The sequence below is a fragment of the Drosophila gunungcola genome, unplaced genomic scaffold (assembly GCF_025200985.1).
Source record: "Drosophila gunungcola strain Sukarami unplaced genomic scaffold, Dgunungcola_SK_2 000040F, whole genome shotgun sequence".
Lineage (NCBI taxonomy): Eukaryota > Metazoa > Arthropoda > Insecta > Diptera > Drosophilidae > Drosophila > Drosophila gunungcola.
The window spans coordinates 691352-710518 of record NW_026453210.1 but is presented as its reverse complement, the minus strand read 5'-3'; the positions used below and the strand labels follow the sequence as shown (position 1 = coordinate 710518).

General features: G+C 36.7%; 3 protein-coding genes and 2 pseudogenes across 4 annotated transcripts in view; all 5 read right to left on the bottom strand.

The window, feature by feature from the left end:
- Positions 1-143: 143 nt before the first annotated feature.
- On the bottom strand, positions 144-3285 carry LOC128263989 (eIF-2-alpha kinase activator GCN1-like; annotated as a pseudogene).
- A 29-nt stretch (positions 3286-3314) lies between these two features.
- On the bottom strand, positions 3315-8376 carry LOC128263988 (eIF-2-alpha kinase activator GCN1-like). The gene is given in 5 exon segments (XM_052999272.1): positions 3315-4191; positions 4193-4862; positions 4865-5689; positions 5692-6958; positions 8317-8376. Coding segments are annotated over 5 exon segments (3603 nt in total). The 3' UTR covers positions 3315-3410.
- LOC128263977 (eIF-2-alpha kinase activator GCN1-like) lies at positions 7982-11033 on the bottom strand. Its single transcript, XM_052999263.1, has one exon. The coding sequence runs from the start codon at positions 11031-11033 to the stop codon at positions 9933-9935; it is 1101 nt and encodes a 366-aa protein (XP_052855223.1). The 3' UTR covers positions 7982-9932.
- On the bottom strand, positions 8651-11652 carry LOC128263980 (eIF-2-alpha kinase activator GCN1-like; annotated as a pseudogene).
- An 895-nt stretch (positions 11653-12547) lies between these two features.
- The window catches only part of LOC128263974 (eIF-2-alpha kinase activator GCN1), a 72977-nt gene continuing 66357 nt past the window's right edge, over positions 12548-19167 (bottom strand). The window contains exon 4 of one of the 2 annotated variants that reach the window (XM_052999254.1): positions 12548-18720. In XM_052999254.1, coding sequence (XP_052855214.1) covers positions 12688-18720 — 6033 coding nt within the window. In that variant the 3' untranslated portion in view covers positions 12548-12687. The remainder of the gene's footprint in view (positions 18721-19167) is intronic. The other variant, XM_052999260.1, reaches the window with a different exon arrangement.

Below are 19167 nucleotides of genomic sequence, written 5' to 3'. Positions count from 1 at the left end.
ACGATGATGTTCGATTGATCACTAACAATTATATTTCAATAATTTCTCTTAGAACCTAACTTATGCTACGGTGGCGAGAGACGGAGCGAATTCGCAAGAGCGAACAGACGAAAGCTTTATTGGCTCCCCCTCTCGCATTACAACTAGTGATTTAAATACAAGCGCTGAGTGCGCAAACAGAGAGCTTCCCATGATTTCTGTAAAAAATCTTTATCATTATCAACCAATAATTTAAGTAAGGATCTTAAAAGTTGGGGAATGTATTGCGAGTAATTTCCCGGTGAATGAATACAAAATGCAGATAGCAAACTGGCTGAGGACTTTCGTGTGCATAGATTAGAAGAATTTGCTGAAATTAGCAGTGTATCCATTACTCTTCTGCTTCCAGTTTCATCTGTTACTGACAATATAACAGTTTGGCAATAATCAATCTCTTGAAGTTCATGCGGAGATCCATAGGCTCCTAATAGAGCCTCTAATAAGGCAGATAATATTTTCGGCAAATATTTGGTCAATGCTTCACCAGCCACAGATACAAGAATAGATAATGCTTTTCTATTAACAGGTGGAGATGTTAATTGGGGCACAAGATATGGCAACACTACTCTTGATTTTATAGACATTACCTGTCTAAGTCCATCTAAAGTATTCTCAGCAATAGAGGGGTCAGGATCTGAGAGACCCTCTAGCATAAACGGAAGAATATCATCTAACGCCCGAGAGCCTACTGTGCTATGTAAAGATTCAAATGTCTTTGCTGCTGCTTCTCGAACTTCAGGTAAGGGATCGCACAAAGCCTTCCGGACTGTAGGAATGAGGCTGTGCACAAACGTAAGAACCATTTCTTTTGATGTAGAGCCCATTATTTCAGATAGTCCTATGCAGACTCCTTCGCGTTGATCAGGTTGATCAGAGTTTAGTCCATTTTTAAGGATAGGAATGATTTCTGGTAAAACTCGTTCTCCTAGTTTTCTTACCAAATCCCCTAAAGTTCGGGCAGCCACTTGTCTTTTATCATAGCTTGTGCTAGCTAAGCATCCTGGAAGTAAACCAAACAGTGTCGGCAGAATTTCTCGCAGAGTCCTCGGAGTATTTGTCATAACAACTTTCCAGACATGCAATGCAGCTTGTCGGACCATCAACGATACGTCACTTCTTCCCATGTAAAGTCCAGATAATACTCTATTTCTTCGTTCATCGCCCAAAAAGCAAATTATTGCTGTATGTGAATGTTCGGTACCAAAATTATCATCTTCACTAGCTGTTTCTGTTGTCATCTTTCCAGATACTCCCGATATACAATATAATAAGTCTCCTAGTAATTGAACTGAACTATACCTTATTCGCCAATTATCATCAAAAAGTCGTCATCCTAATGTATCCATCCTTCACGTTTGGAGCAATATCTACTCTTTCTGCAGTCAAAATTATTTCGGGCATAAGTTTATGCATTTTTTCGACACCAAGTCCTCCAACTACCTCGGAGAGTCCTTGTGCTGCCCCACTGCGGTCAACACTGCTAGACTCGGAAGTTAAGGTTTCCATTAGCCATGGTAATAAATTTTCAAATGAACTTTCACCCATACCCTTCACCATTGCACCAAGTGCTCGAGCTGATACAGCTCGCACTTCAGGGACTGGGTCTAATAAGGATGATTTTAATCCAGGAGTTATACTTGGTAAATACGGTGCTAAATCTTTCTGGTCCGTTAGTGAATACATATTTCCTATTATTTGTGCAGCCATTTTTCTTGTTTCTGTAGATCGGTCCATAAAGGCACGTTGAACCACTGGCATAATTAACGCTAATGAGGGAGTATCAATAAAATGAACAAATTTAGTTTTTAGTAAGCTTTGCAGACAAGTTGATGTATTATTGGAGGGATCTTCCAATGCATCCAAAAGTACGGGAACAATAGCTTGAATTTCAGGATTTTTAATAACGGACCCTATTACTTTAAGAGCTTCCGCACCAGATTCACCCAAGACTTCAATTAGTTTTGGAACTATACTAGGAAGACAGGATGAAAGTTGTTTTGAAGCACAAAACGCCATTGCACCCAATAATTCAACTGATGCCGTTTTCGTTCTCCAGGAATCTTAGTCAAGAGCTTCCAAAAGAGACGGAAGTACTAGTTTTACTCCATGAGCAGAAAGTTTTCCCATAACTACTTTTGCTGTGTCATCGGCTGCCTGTCTTACATATTGGGAAGGATCACCAAAGCATTGTAACAAATGCGGCAACATGAACTATATACGGTTCAAATAAACGACCAAGTGTTGTACATAGTACTTCAAAAGCAAACAATGCTCCCTCTCTAGATCTATAATTTTTTTTTTCTTGAATTTAAACTGTAAGTTTTGACATTATGTCCAATTGTTTTAAGGATAAAATACCAAGACCTTTAACTATGCCAGCGATTCCATAAGCAGCTCCACGTCTCTCGCCATATTTATCAGATTTTGCTAGCGAATGTAAAAGTTTTTTTATCATTGCAGGGGCTTCATCTTTTACGGATGGCATAATATAAGGTAAACAGTTCGACACCGCTTCCTGGACTTGTTGAGACGGAGTCGACAGTGCTGTTAATAACCTTTTAACAATTGGATCAATTCGCTTCAAATAAACGACCAAGTGTTGTACATAGTACTTCAAAAGCAAACAATGCTCCCTCTCTAGATCTATAATTTTTTTTTTCTTGAATTTAAACTGTAAGTTTTGACATTATGTCCAATTGTTTTAAGGATAAAATACCAAGACCTTTAACTATGCCAGCGATACCATAAGCAGCTCAACGTCTCTCGCCATATTTATCAGATTTTGCTAGCGAATGTAAAAGTTTTTTTATCATTGCAGGGGCTTCATCTTTTACGGATGGCATAAGATAAGGTAAACAGTTCGACACCGCTTCCTGGACTTGTTGAGACGGAGTCGACAGTGCTGTTAATAACCTTTTAACAATTGGATCAATTCGCTTGTCATCCTTTTCCAAATGTCTTGCTAAGGAACCCATCAGAATGCCAACAGCCTGGCGAATATTGTCGTAACTTTGCGATTTTGGTGCTTTATCAAGAAAGTCTTCAAACACAGGTAACAAATTTAATATTGTTTGATTACCATGTAAGTCGACTATCTTTAATGCTGCTGCTAACATTTCTTTGTGTACAATATCTTCTCGATCACCAAGATTAAGAAGCTTAGCAGACAAGTAGAAGTACTATTTGACATAGTTTAGAGTACAACTTTTCTTTACTAAGAATAGACTATTTACTTACCCGATGCATTTATAACGTTAAACGGATTGCATAATAAATTTATTTTAAAAAATTCTTTAATTACAAAAAATATTAAATACAGCAACATGTTTATAAAGCATATTATTTTCAATATAGTTTTTAAAAAGTAGCGATTATGTTTGCAATGTGTCATCTAATTCTTCTTCCTTTATAATGGACTGTGGTACTGAACGTTTTAAAACTTTTGTTACTACGTCGTTTAAAGAGTCCCTAGCTCCATATTCCAAAAGGTCTGAAATTTTGGAAAAAGTCGAGTCGTCAGATCTTAGCTTTAAAATGGATATCAATGCTAGCTCTGAATTTGATTTCACATATCCATTTTTGTCCTTAGTGCCATTTACTAACATGGGGACTAAATATTTAAAAACATCAAGATTATTTTGATCAACTGTCAAACTTTTGGATAGGTGGGTGCAACTTTTTGCGACTAACTGCTTAACATCATTGCTAGAATGATTCATAGCTCTAGCAAGTGCACTAAGAACATTTAATGGAAGTTTATCACTATTGACAAGATAGAGCTCCAAAAGATAAGTGGCAGCTCTTATTGCATTGCAGGCAACTGGCACTTTTTCTGATAAAATATTGACCAACACATAAGCTGTAATTTTTTCATTCAAATTTGATGTCAGCACATCATTGGGACATTCTTTTAAGGCAACGAATAAAACAATTGAGTGTCCATGCTTTACTATTAGATCGTCTGTATTATCCGAAAGTATTAAATTATTAAATAAGTCATCAACTTGTCCAGGTGATATGTACTTTACCATGGCCCCCAGGCAACCGCCAACGGCATTGCGAGTTACATCTTCTTGATGGCTCAGCATATTCAAAAGAGTGATATAAATTTGTTTTTTTATGGGTTCAGACATTTTATCTCCAGATCCGGAGCATCGTTTCTCTAACTGAAGAATCATCCGAATTTTTTATTCCATTATGAATTTCATTAAATAATGGATCTGCTCTAGAGTGAATTGCTACTAACTCAGAAAGACCTCTTCCGGCTTTCATCCTTACGTTTCTGTTTTGATCATGCAACGCTTTAAGAAACGTGGTCTGAAGTTGTGGTAAGAACTGTTTCAAAAGAACACCAACTGTTTGAAGTAAAATTGACAATGTTTCTAGTACAGCAGCTTTAACCGCTGCATTAAATCGGTCTCCTAGTATTCGAATTAATGGACCAGTTATATGTACTACGGAAGGCTGTAACGATTGTGCGTTAGTTAGAAAAATAGCTTCCCCGAGACCTTGAGCTGCATTTTCTTTTTCCTCTGGTAATCCATTTAAAATAGCTTCTCTAAAAACGGGTAATAGTGGAAATATTCCTTTCGGCAAACAAAATCCAGGAAGCTCCGGACCTTTTAGTTTGCTTGCTGCAAACTTAACTGCTTGACGAACATCAGAGACATGCGAGATTTGCTGGGCGGCATTCAGGCCTTTAATTACAGCATTGAGAGCTTCCCATGATTTCTGTAAAATATCTTTATCATTATCAACCAATAATTTAAGTAAGCATCTTAAAAGTTGGGGAATGTATTGCGAGTAATTTCCCGGAGAATGAATGACTTTCGTGTGCATAGATTAGAAGAATTTGCTGAAATTAGCAGTGTATCCATTACTGTTCTAATTCCAGTTTCATCTGTTACTGACAATATAACAGTTTGGCAATAATCAATCTCTTGAAGTTCATGCGGAGATCCATAGGCTCCTGATAGAGCCTCTAATAATGCAGATAATATTTTCGGCAAATATTTGGTCAATGCTTCACCAGCCACAGATACAAGAATAGATAATGCTTTTGTATTAACAGGTGGAGATGTTAATTGGGGCACAAGATATGGCAACACTACTCTTGATTTTATAGACATTACCTGTCTAAGCCCATCTAAAGAATTCTCAGCAATAGAGGGGTCAGGATCTGAGAGACCCTCTAGCATAAACGGAAGAATATCATCTAACGCCCGAGCGCCTACTGTGCTATGTAAAGATTCAAATGTCTTTGCTGCTGCTTCTCGAACTTCAGGTAAGGGATCGCACAAAGCCTTCCGGACTGTAGGAATGAGGCTGTGCACAAACGTAAGAACCATTTCTTTTGATGTAGAGCCCATTATTTCAGATAGTCCTATGCAGACTCCTTGGCGTTGATCAGGTTGATCAGAGTTTAGTCCATTTTCAAGGATAGGAATGATTTCTGGTAAAACTCGTTCTCTTAGTATTCTTACCAAATCCCCTAAAGTTCGGGCAGCCACTTGTCTTTTATCATAGCTTGTGCTAGCTAAGCATCCTGGAAGTAAACCAAACAGTGTCGGCAGAATTTCTCGCAGAGCCCTCGGAGTATTTGTCATAACAACTTTCCAGACATGCAATGCAGCTTGTCGGACCATCAAAGTCCAGATAATACTCTATTTCTTCGTTCATCGCCCAAAAAGCGAATTATTGCTGTATGTGAATGTTTGGTACCAAAATTATCATCTTCACTAGCTGTTTCTGTTGTCATCTTTCCAGATACTCCTGATATACGATATAATAAGTCTCCTAGTAATTGAACTGAACTATACCTTATTCGCCAATTATCATCAAAAAGTCCTTTTTCAAGTTCTGGAAGTAAAAGCGCTACAGCAGTTTCTGCATATAAATTAACAATTCGCTGACCTGCCTTCAGGGCTGTATCACGTACATATTCGCTTTCATCTGCCAAAGCTTTTAAGATCGGATTTATAATTTGCCCTATATATGGTGTAAATTCTTCTGGAAATACCCCAGGCATGTATATAAACATCCTAATGTATCCATCCTTCACGTTTGGAGCAATATCTACTCTTTCTGCAGTCAAAATTATTTCGGGCATAAGTATATGCATTTTTTCGACACCAAGTCCTCCAACTACCTCGGAGAGTCCTTGTGCTGCTCCACTGCGGTCAACACTGCTAGACTCGGAAGTTAAGGTTTCCATTAGCCATGGTAATAAATTTTCAAATGAACTTTCACCCATACCCTTCACCATTGCACCAAGTGCTCGAGCTGATACAGCTCGCACTTCAGGGACTGGGTCTAATAAGGATGATTTTAATCCAGGAATTATACTTGGTAAATACGGTGCTAAATCTTTCTGGTCCGTTAGTGAATACATATTTCCTATTATTTGTGCAGCCATTTTTCTTGTTTCTGTAGATCGGTCCATAAAGGCACGTTGAACCACTGGCATAATTAACGCTAATGAGGGAGTATCAATAAAATGAACAAATTTAGTTTTTAGTAAGCTTTGCAGACAAGTTGATGTATTATTGGAGGGATCTTCCAATGCATCCAAAAGTACGGGAACAATAGCTTGAATTTCAGGATTTTTAATAACGGACCCTATTACTTTAAGAGCTTCCGCACCAGATTCTTGTACTTTAGTGTGAGAATCTCCCAAGACTTCAATTAGTTTTGGAACTATACTAGGAGAACAGGATGAAAGTTGTTTTGAAGCACAAAACGCCATTGCACCCAATAATTCAACTGATGCCGTTTTCGTTCTCCAGGAATCTTCGTCAAGAGCTTCCAAAAGAGACGGAAGTACTAGTTTTACTCCATGAGCAGAAAGTTGTACATAGTACTTCAAAAGCAAACAATGCTCCCTCTCTAGATCTATAATTTTTTTTTTCTTGAATTTAAACTGTAAGTTTTGACATTATGTCCAATTGTTTTAAGGATAAAATACCAAGACCTTTAACTATGCCAGCGATACCATAAGCAGCTCAACGTCTCTCGCCATATTTATCAGATTTTGCTAGCGAATGTAAAAGTTTTTTTATCATTGCAGGGGCTTCATCTTTTACGGATGGCATAAGATAAGGTAAACAGTTCGACACCGCTTCCTGGACTTGTTGAGACGGAGTCGACAGTGCTGTTAATAACCTTTTAACAATTGGATCAATTCGCTTGTCATCCTTTTCCAAATGTCTTGCTAAGGAACCCATCAGAATGCCAACAGCCTGGCGAATATTGTCGTAACTTTGCGATTTTGGTGCTTTATCAAGAAAGTCTTCAAACACAGGTAACAAATTTACTATTGTTTGATTACCATGTAAGTCGACTATCTTTAATGCTGCTGCTAACATTTCTTTGTGTACAATATCTTCTCGATCACCAAGATTAAGAAGCTTAGCAGACAAGTAGAAGTACTATTTGACATAGTTTAGAGTACAACTTTTCTTTACTAAGAATAGACTATTTACTTACCCGATGCATTTATAACGTTAAACGGATTGCATAATAAATTTATTTTTAAAAAATTCTTTAATTACAAAAAATATTAAATACAGCAACATGTTTATAAAGCATATTATTTTCAATATAGTTTTTAAAAAGTAGCGATTATGTTTGCAATGTGTCATCTAATTCTTCTTCCTTTATAATGGACTGTGGTACTGAACGTTTTAAAACTTTTGTTACTACGTCGTTTAAAGAGTCCCTAGCTCCATATTCCAAAAGGTCTGAAATTTTGGAAAAAGTCGAGTCGTCAGATCTTAGCTTTAAAATGGATATCAATGCTAGCTCTGAATTTGATTTCACATATCCATTTTTTTCCTTAGTGCCATTTACTAACATGGGGACCAAATATTTAAAAACATCAAGATTATTTTGATCAACTGTCAAACTTTTGGATAGGTGGGTGCAACTTTTTGCGACTAACTGCTTAACATCATTGCTAGAATGATTCATAGCTCTAGCAAGTGCACTAAGAACATTTAATGGAAGTTTATCACTATTGACAAGATAGTGCTCCAAAAGATAAGTGGCAGCTCTTATTGCATTGCAGGCAACTGGCACTTTTTCTGATAAAATATTGACCAACACATAAGCTGTAATTTTTTCATTCAAATTTGATGTCAGCACATCATTGGGACATTCTTTTAAGGCAACGAATAAAACAATTGAGTGTCCATGCTTTACTATTAGATCGTCTGTATTATCCGAAAGTATTAAATTATTAAATAAGTCATCAACTTGTCCAGGTGATATGTACTTTACCATGGCCCCCAGGCAACCGCCAACGGCATTGCGAGTTACATCTTCTTGATGGCTCAGCATATTCAAAAGAGTGATATAAATTTGTTTTTTTATGGGTTCAGACATTTTATCTCCAGATCCAGAGCATCGTTTCTCTAACTGAAGAATCATCCGAATTTTTTATTCCATTATGAATTTCATTAAATAATGGATCTGCTCTAGAGTGAATTGCTACTAACTCAGAAAGACCTCTTCCGGCTTTCATCCTTACGTTTCTGTTTTGATCATGCAACGCTTTAAGAAACGTGGTCTGAAGTTGTGGTAAGAACTGTTTCAAAAGAACACCAACTGTTTGAAGTAAAATTGACAATGTTTCTAGTACAGCAGCTTTAACCGCTGCATTAAATCGGTCTCCTAGTATTCGAATTAATGGACCAGTTATATGTACTACGGAAGGCTGTAACGATTGTGCGTTAGTTAGAAAAATAGCTTCCCCGAGACCTTGAGCTGCATTTTCTTTTTCCTCTGGTAATCCATTTAAAATAGCTTCTCTAAAAACGGGTAATAGTGGAAATATTCCTTTCGGCAAACAAAATCCAGGAAGCTCCGGACCTTTTAGTTTGCTTGCTGCAAACTTAACTGCTTGACGAACATCAGAGACATGCGAGATTTGCTGGGCGGCATTCAGGCCTTTAATTACAGCATTGAGAGCTTCCCATGATTTCTGTAAAATATCTTTATCATTATCAACCAATAATTTAAGTAAGCATCTTAAAAGTTGGGGAATGTATTGCGAGTAATTTCCCGGAGAATGAATGACTTTCGTGTGCATAGATTAGAAGAATTTGCTGAAATTAGCAGTGTATCCATTACTGTTCTAATTCCAGTTTCATCTGTTACTGACAATATAACAGTTTGGCAATAATCAATCTCTTGAAGTTCATGCGGAGATCCATAGGCTCCTGATAGAGCCTCTAATAATGCAGATAATATTTTCGGCAAATATTTGGTCAATGCTTCACCAGCCACAGATACAAGAATAGATAATGCTTTTGTATTAACAGGTGGAGATGTTAATTGGGGCACAAGATATGGCAACACTACTCTTGATTTTATAGACATTACCTGTCTAAGCCCATCTAAAGAATTCTCAGCAATAGAGGGGTCAGGATCTGAGAGACCCTCTAGCATAAACGGAAGAATATCATCTAACGCCCGAGCGCCTACTGTGCTATGTAAAGATTCAAATGTCTTTGCTGCTGCTTCTCGAACTTCAGGTAAGGGATCGCACAAAGCCTTCCGGACTGTAGGAATGAGGCTGTGCACAAACGTAAGAACCATTTCTTTTGATGTAGAGCCCATTATTTCAGATAGTCCTATGCAGACTCCTTGGCGTTGATCAGGTTGATCAGAGTTTAGTCCATTTTCAAGGATAGGAATGATTTCTGGTAAAACTCGTTCTCTTAGTATTCTTACCAAATCCCCTAAAGTTCGGGCAGCCACTTGTCTTTTATCATAGCTTGTGCTAGCTAAGCATCCTGGAAGTAAACCAAACAGTGTCGGCAGAATTTCTCGCAGAGCCCTCGGAGTATTTGTCATAACAACTTTCCAGACATGCAATGCAGCTTGTCGGACCATCAAAGTCCAGATAATACTCTATTTCTTCGTTCATCGCCCAAAAAGCGAATTATTGCTGTATGTGAATGTTTGGTACCAAAATTATCATCTTCACTAGCTGTTTCTGTTGTCATCTTTCCAGATACTCCCGATATACGATATAATAAGTCTCCTAGTAATTGAACTGAACTATACCTTATTCGCCAATTATCATCAAAAAGTCCTTTTTCAAGTTCTGGAAGTAAAAGCGCTACAGCAGTTTCTGCATATAAATTAACAATTCGCTGACCTGCCTTCAGGGCTGTATCACGTACATATTCGCTTTCATCTGCCAAAGCTTTTAAGATCGGATTTATAATTTGCCCTATATATGGTGTAAATTCTTCTGGAAATACCCCAGACATGTATATAAACATCATAATGTATCCATCCTTCACGTGTGGAGCAATATCTACTCTTTCTGCAGTCAAAATTATTTCGGGCATAAGTATATGCATTTTTTCGACACCAAGTCCTCCAACTACCTCGGAGAGTCCTTGTGCTGCTCCACTGCGGTCAACACTGCTAGACTCGGAAGTAAAGGTTTCCATTAGCCATGGTAATAAATTTTCAAATGAACTTTCACCCATACCCTTCACCATTGCACCAAGTGCTCGAGCTGATACAGCTCGCACTTCAGGGACTGGGTCTAATAAGGATGATTTTAATCCAGGAATTATACTTGGTAAATACGGTGCTAAATCTTTCTGGTCCGTTAGTGAATACATATTTCCTATTATTTGTGCAGCCATTTTTCTTGTTTCTGTAGATCGGTCCATAAAGGCACGTTGAACCACTGGCATAATTAACGCTAATGAGGGAGTATCAATAAAATGAACAAATTTAGTTTTTAGTAAGCTTTGCAGACAAGTTGATGTATTATTGGAGGGATCTTCCAATGCATCCAAAAGTACGGGAACAATAGCTTGAATTTCAGGATTTTTAATAACGGACCCTATTACTTTAAGAGCTTCCGCACCAGATTCTTGTACTTTAGTGTGAGAATTTCCCAAGACTTCAATTAGTTTTGGAACTATACTAGGAAGACAGGATGAAAGTTGTTTTGAAGCACAAAACGCCATTGCACCCAATAATTCAACTGATGCCGTTTTCGTTCTCCAGGAATCTTCGTCAAGAGCTTCCAAAAGAGACGGAAGTACTAGTTTTACTCCATGAGCAGAAAGTTGTACATAGTACTTCAAAAGCAAACAATGCTCCCTCTCTAGATCTATAATTTTTTTTTTCTTGAATTTAAACTGTAAGTTTTGACATTATGTCCAATTGTTTTAAAGATAAAATACCAAGACCTTTAACTATGCCAGCGAATCCATAAGCAGCTCCACGTCTCTCGCCATATTTATCAGATTTTGCTAGCGAATGTAAAAGTTTTTTTATCATTGCAGGGGCTTCATCTTTTACGGATGGCATAAGATAAGGTAAACAGTTCGACACCGCTTCCTGGACTTGTTGAGACGGAGTCGACAGTGCTGTTAATAACCTTTTAACAATTGGATCAATTCGCTTGTCATCCTTTTCCAAATGTCTTGCTAAGGAACCCATCAGAATGCCAACAGCCTGGCGAATATTGTCGTAACTTTGCGATTTTGGTGCTTTATCAAGAAAGTCTTCAAACACAGGTAACAAATTTACTATTGTTTGATTACCATGTAAGTCGACTATCTTTAATGCTGCTGCTAACATTTCTTTGTGTACAATATCTTCTCGATCACCAAGATTAAGAAGCTTAGCAGACAAGTAGAAGTACTATTTGACATAGTTTAGAGTACAACTTTTCTTTACTAAGAATAGACTATTTACTTACCCGATGCATTTATAACGTTAAACGGATTGCATAATAAATTTATTTTTAAAAAATTCTTTAATTACAAAAAATATTAAATACAGCAACATGTTTATAAAGCATATTATTTTCAATATAGTTTTTAAAAAGTAGCGATTATGTTTGCAATGTGTCATCTAATTCTTCTTCCTTTATAATGGACTGTGGTACTGAACGTTTTAAAACTTTTGTTACTACGTCGTTTAAAGAGTCCCTAGCTCCATATTCCAAAAGGTCTGAAATTTTGGAAAAAGTCGAGTCGTCAGATCTTAGCTTTAAAATGGATATCAATGCTAGCTCTGAATTTGATTTCACATATCCATTTTTTTCCTTAGTGCCATTTACTAACATGGGGACCAAATATTTAAAAACATCAAGATTATTTTGATCAACTGTCAAACTTTTGGATAGGTGGGTGCAACTTTTTGCGACTAACTGCTTAACATCATTGCTAGAATGATTCATAGCTCTAGCAAGTGCACTAAGAACATTTAATGGAAGTTTATCACTATTGACAAGATAGTGCTCCAAAAGATAAGTGGCAGCTCTTATTGCATTGCAGGCAACTGGCACTTTTTCTGATAAAATATTGACCAACACATAAGCTGTAATTTTTTCATTCAAATTTGATGTCAGCACATCATTGGGACATTCTTTTAAGGCAACGAATAAAACAATTGAGTGTCCATGCTTTACTATTAGATCGTCTGTATTATCCGAAAGTATTAAATTATTAAATAAGTCATCAACTTGTCCAGGTGATATGTACTTTACCATGGCCCCCAGGCAACCGCCAACGGCATTGCGAGTTACATCTTCTTGATGGCTCAGCATATTCAAAAGAGTGATATAAATTTGTTTTTTTATGGGTTCAGACATTTTATCTCCAGATCGACTCAGTATGCTACGAAGAGCATGGAGCATCGTTTCTCTAACTGAAGAATCCTCCGAATTTTTATTCCATTATGAATTTCATTAAATAATGGATCTGCTCTAGAGTGAATTGCTACTAACTCAGAAAGAGCTCTTCCGGCTTTCATCCTTACGTTTCTGTTTTGATCATGCAACGCTTTAAGAAACGTGGTCTGAAGTTGTGGTAAGAACTGTTTCAAAAGCACACCAACTTTTTGAAGTAAAATTGACAATGTTTCTAGTACAGCAGCTTTAACCGCTGCATTAAATCGGTCTCCTAGTATTCGAATTAATGGACCAGTTATATGTACTACGGAAGGCTGTAACGATTGTGCGTTAGTTAGAAAAATAGCTTCCCCGAGACCTTGAGCTGCATTTTCTTTTTCCTCTGGTAATCCATTTAAAATAGCTTCTCTAAAAACGGGTAATAGTGGAGATATTCCTTTCGGCAAACAAAATCCAGGAAGCTCCGGACCTTTTAGTTCGCTTGCTGCAAACTTAACTGCTTGACGAACATCAGAGACATGCGAGATTTGCTGGGCGGCATTCAGGCCTTTAATTACAGCATTGAGAGCTTCCCATGATTTCTGTAAAATATCTTTATCATTATCAACCAATAATTTAAGTAAGCATCTTAAAAGTTGGGGAATGTATTGCGAGTAATTTCCCGGTGAATGAATACAAAATGCAGATAGCAAACTGGCTGAGGACTTTCGTGTGCATAGATTAGAAGAATTTGCTGAAATTAGCAGTGTATCCATTACTGTTCTAATTCCAGTTTCATCTGTTACTGACAATATAACAGTTTGGCAATAATCAATCTCTTGAAGTTCATGCGGAGATCCATAGGCTCCTGATAGAGCCTCTAATAATGCAGATAATATTTTCGGCAAATATTTGGTCAATGCTTCACCAGCCACAGATACAAGAATAGATAATGCTTTTGTATTAACAGGTGGAGATGTTAATTGGGGCACAAGATATGGCAACACTACTCTTGATTTTATAGACATTACCTGTCTAAGTCCATCTAAAGTATTCTCAGCAATAGAGGGGTCAGGATCTGAGAGACCCCCTAGCATAAACGGAAGAATATCATCTAACGCCCTAGCGCCTACTGTGCTATGTAAAGATTCAAATGTCTTTGCTGCTGCTTCTCGAACTTCAGGTAAGGGATCGCACAAAGCCTTCCGGACTGTAGGAATGAGGCTGTGCACAAACGTAAGAACCATTTCTTTTGATGTAGAGCCCATTATTTCAGATAGTCCTATGCAGACTCCTTGGCGTTGATCAGGTTGATCAGAGTTTAGACCATTTTCAAGGATAGGAATGATTTCTGGTAAAACTCGTTCTCCTAGTTTTCTTACCAAATCCCCTAAAGTTCGGGCAGCCACTTGTCTTTTATCATAGCTTGTGCTAGCTAAGCATCCTAGAAGTAAACCAAACAGTGTCGGCAAAATTTCTCGCAGAGTCCTCGGAGTATTTGTCACAACAACTTTCCAGACATGCAATGCAGCTTGTCGGACCATCAACGATACGTCACTTCTTCCCATGTAAAGTCCAGATAATACTCTATTTCTTCGTTCATCGCCCAAAAAGCGAATTATTGCTGTATGTGAATGTTCGGTACCAAAATTATCATCTTCACTAGCTGTTTCTGTTGTCATCTTTCCAGATACTCCCGATATACGATATAATAAGTCTCCTAGTAATTGAACTGAACTATACCTTATTCGCCAATTATCATCAAAAAGTCCTTTTTCAAGTTCTGGAAGTAAAAGCGCTACAGCAGTTTCTGCATATAAATTAACAATTCGCTGACCTGCCTTCAGGGCTGTATCACGTACATATTCGCTTTCATCTGCCAAAGCTTTTAAGATCGGATTTATAATTTGCCCTATATATGGTGTAAATTCTTCTGGAAATACCCCAGGCATGTATATAAACATCATAATGTATCCATCCTTCACGTGTGGAGCAATATCTACTCTTTCTGCAGTCAAAATTATTTCGGGCATAAGTTTATGCATTTTTTCGACACCAAGTCCTCCAACTACCTCGGAGAGTCCTTGTGCTGCCCCACTGCGGTCAACACTGCTAGACTCGGAAGTTAAGGTTTCCATTAGCCATGGTAATAAATTTTCAAATGAACTTTCACCCATACCCTTCACCATTGCACCAAGTGCTCGAGCTGATACAGCTCGCACTTCAGGGACTGGGTCTAATAAGGATGATTTTAATCCAGGAATTATACTTGGTAAATACGGTGCTAAATCTTTCTGGTCCGTTAGTGAATACATATTTCCTATTATTTGTGCAGCCATTTTTCTTGTTTCTGTAGATCGGTCCATAAAGGCACGTTGAACCACTGGCATAATTAACGCTAATGAGGGAGCATCAATAAAATGAACAAATTTTGTTTTTAGTAAGCTTTGCAGACAAGTTGATGTATTATTGGAGGGATCTTCCAATGCATCCAAAAGTACGGGAACAATAGCTTGAATTTCAGGATTTTTAATAACGGACCCTATTACTTTAAGAGCTTCCGCACCAGATTCTTGTACTTTAGTGTGAGAATCTCCCAAGACTTCAATTAGTTTTGGAACTATACTAGGAAGACAGGATGAAAGTTGTTTTGGAGCACAAAACGCCATTGCACCCAATAATTCAACTGATGCCGTTTTCGTTCTCCAGGAATCTTCGTCAAGAGCTTCCAAAAGAGACGGAAGTACTAGTTTTACTCCATGAGCGGAAAGTTTTCCCATAACTACTTTTGCTGTGTCATCGGCTGCCTGTCTTACATATTGGGAAGGATCACCAAAGCATTGTAACAAATGCGGCAATACATGAACTATATACGGTTCAAATAAACGACCAAGTGTTGTACATAGCACTTCAAAAGCAAACAATGCTCCCTCTCTAGATCTATAATTTTTTTTTTCTTGAATATAAACTGTAAGTTTTGACATTATGTCCAATTGTTTTAAGGATAAAATACCAAGACCTTTAACTATGCCAGCGATACCATAAGCAGCTCCACGTCTCTCGCCATATTTATCAGATTTTGCTAGCGAATGTAAAAGTTTTTTTATCATTGCAGGGGCTTCATCTTTTACGGATGGCATAAGATAAGGTAAACAGTTCGACACCGCTTCCTGGACTTGTTGAGACGGAGTCGACAGTGCTGTTAATAACCTTTTAACAATTGGATCAATTCGCTTGTCATCCTTTTCCAAATGTCTTGCTAAGGAACCCATCAGAATGACAACAGCCTGGCGAATATTGTCGTAACTTTGCGATTTTGGTGCTTTATCAAGAAAGTCTTCAAACACAGGTAACAAATTTACTATTGTTTGATTACCATGTAAGTCGACTATCTTTAATGCTGCTGCTAACATTTCTTTGTGAACAATATCTTCTCGATCACCAAGTCCTTGTGATACCATAAAATTCATAATAGTATTAATATCTTCAATAGATAGTAAGGGAGCGATAGTGGAAAATGCAATAGCAACACCTCTTCGTGGTTTCCATTGATCGGTAGCGGGCTCAACTTCACGGTCGAATTGATCAAGTACTGGGGGTATTAGTGACAATTTTTCATTGTAAATAGAAAACAATTTCCTTATTACGCATTTTATTAAAGTTTTATTATCAGCTATTAGTGGCACTAGGGATTCTGAAGCAGATTTTTGAATACATAGTTCGGGATGTGTGATATCATCAATTATATCGTCAAATCCGGGTAACGGCAAGTTAGCCTTTTTCCAAAAAAGCGTGGCCAGTTCTCTGTTTTCGCCTTCTGTATCATATTTTGCTATCCAAAGTCGGTTTAGAATAAGTCTTTTAACGTTATTATCATTTTCAATTAGATCTACAATTCCATCTGCCATTATATTTAATGATTGTAAAGCAACTTTTCTTACAGTGTCAGTATTGCATTGCAAAGCTTGTAAATGTAGATCTATAATCTGGTTATCTGGGTTGGCACTGAAAACTACACCATTTGAAGATTTTGCAACTTCTAAAATGGCTGCTGAAGCTGGAACTGCCAGATTATTGTTGTTTTTATAAAGATAAAACAAAATGTCAAACATACCAAATCTAGGCATAAATTTTGGCTTACAATTTATCGCAGCAGTTGTATGCATAGATATAATTTGAATGCCTTTTAACATGAGTTTAACATTCGAATCTTTATTTATCAATAATAATGCTCGTTTAAGAAACTCAAACGCAAAAGAAAATGATGGCGAATCAAGTAAGTTCGATTTAACAATTTTGTCAAGATCAAATATGATATTTTCAACAGCTTTGTTTATATCTAAAATATCATATTCTTCCTTTAAAATGCATGAGGGGTTTTGAAGCTTAATTGTCGCTACTGCAATTTCGCGACCAAGTTTTGGATGGAAAGTAAAACACAGATTATGTAAAAATAAGTAAAGATTTGTAAGAACCTCTGCACTTAAAGGGCTTTTGGAAGCTTTTAAAATATCGTCTAATATAGTGTAAAAATTTTGTGCAATTTCTTCTCCATTTCCAGAACACGATGCTTTTAGTAAGCAAATTTTACTTATTAGTTTTTCATAAAGCTGATGAATCCGCAACTTCACCCGCATTTCTTTTTCCATTTGATTTTTTATTTGTTCCTCCTGTTTTTGTGTATACTTTATAGTTTTTAATTTTCCTTCTTTTTCTCTTTTTTCATCGATTTCACGTCGAAGTTGAATCTCTTCCAATTGTTCCTTGTAGCTGTAAACTTTATTTTCTCTTTTGACACGAACTGTTTCATACTGTGAGTCTATATGAGGTATTACACTTTTATCATACAATTCCCCTTCTGGAGTCAAAAATGTCAAATATTCCTCGTTGGAAGCATAATAATTTGAAGATTTCGAAAGATAACTTTTTAGGTGAATCACAACTAGTGAGACCATTGGATGGGGACATATTCGAACCAGTGCTGATATGGTATTTTCGTATTGCGCAGTAGCTTTAAAATTGTCGATGTATTCGGTAACTATCTCATTTTTTTTAGTTAGTATAAAATGTTTAGGATCCAAATTAAACTGTTTCTGGATGGTTATTTCCCATAAATATGCCTCATTTAATACAATTGCTGGATGATGAGATATAAGTAATAAGTCCATAGCAACATCCAGAGAATGGTCGTATGAAATATTTTTTAAACTGGTCAAAGCTACTACTGCGTCTACATACGCTTGTGACGGAGTTCCAAATTGATCAACACAAGTATCTCCATCATTTTGAAAGCTAACTATATTAATACGTTTACCAAATTCGCATAAAGCTAATTGTACGAATTCTATTCCTTTCGAAGCACTTATTATTTTATTGACCTCACCAGTAGTATATTTTCGAACTTTCTCTGAATTGCTACATAAGTTATAAACTAACGTTTGAACTATAGGTTCAAGCTCTCCTTTAATTTTGTCAGGATATGTATTAAGCAATATTTTTATCATTAACGATATATTGCATAATGTCTCGGTCGGAGCAATTGCCGTATACTTTTCATTAAAAAAATATTTTTTTTTCATATCAAAAACTGTGGCCCAAAAGAAGTTATAGTTTTCCGATGGCTTTTCTAAAGTAAGCATTATACAGGCAATACAGGTTGCTTCAGAAAAATTACATAATTGCGAAGAGTTTTGCAATGCTTTAGAATAAAAAGAAATAAGATCTGGTATTATAGCACAATGATTACTAATCTCGGTATTTTGTATTGATAAAAGAAGCCATTCAAGATAGCTTTGCCGAATTATTTGATTCGTGTTTTTCAGTCGGATACCAGTTTTAAATATATTAATAATAACACTTGGTAGCTCATTTCTAAATTTTTGAGTCCACAAGGAAAACATTTCCAAGGTGCAACAAATTACTTTTTCCTGCGTCTCACACTCCAGTGCTTTCCAAAATAAGGTAACAGCTTCATTTAAAATGTTGGGCAAATGGTCTTGATTTATGTTGTTAAAGCTTAAAAAGCCAGCTCCCTGAAAAAAAAGGAAAATTATAAATTATTATTATAAATTACATTTTAGCTATGTGCACTAAGAAGATTCTGTGTTTTTGCAAGGTTATAACTAAAATATGTTGTGTAGGTACCAAAAGCAACCACTTTTTGATTGCTTTTGGGCGGGCGATGGCGGCTAGTTCAGAAAAATACTTTTGATTTCATGCTCAAAAGTTTTAAAGGCGAAAAAAAATGTGTGATAACTTTTTTGTGGCGACATCTATATGTTCTTTTTTTAATTAAATACACATTATTATACAACATTTAAAGAATGTAAGAACAAGTTTTTAAAGAAAAGCAATGAAAAATAAGCCGGTGACCGTAAAAAAAAAAGTTGGTTTGCGGTGAACATCAAAACTCTTGACCGGATTATCAGAAAAAAAATGTATATGCTTTATAAAGCTGATGAATTTTTCAAGGTAATAAC

Coding starts and splice junctions, on each gene's coding strand:
- LOC128263977 (XM_052999263.1), bottom strand. CDS start 11,033: ATGGCGTTTTGTGCTTCAAAACAACTTTCATCCTGTCTTCCTAGTATA.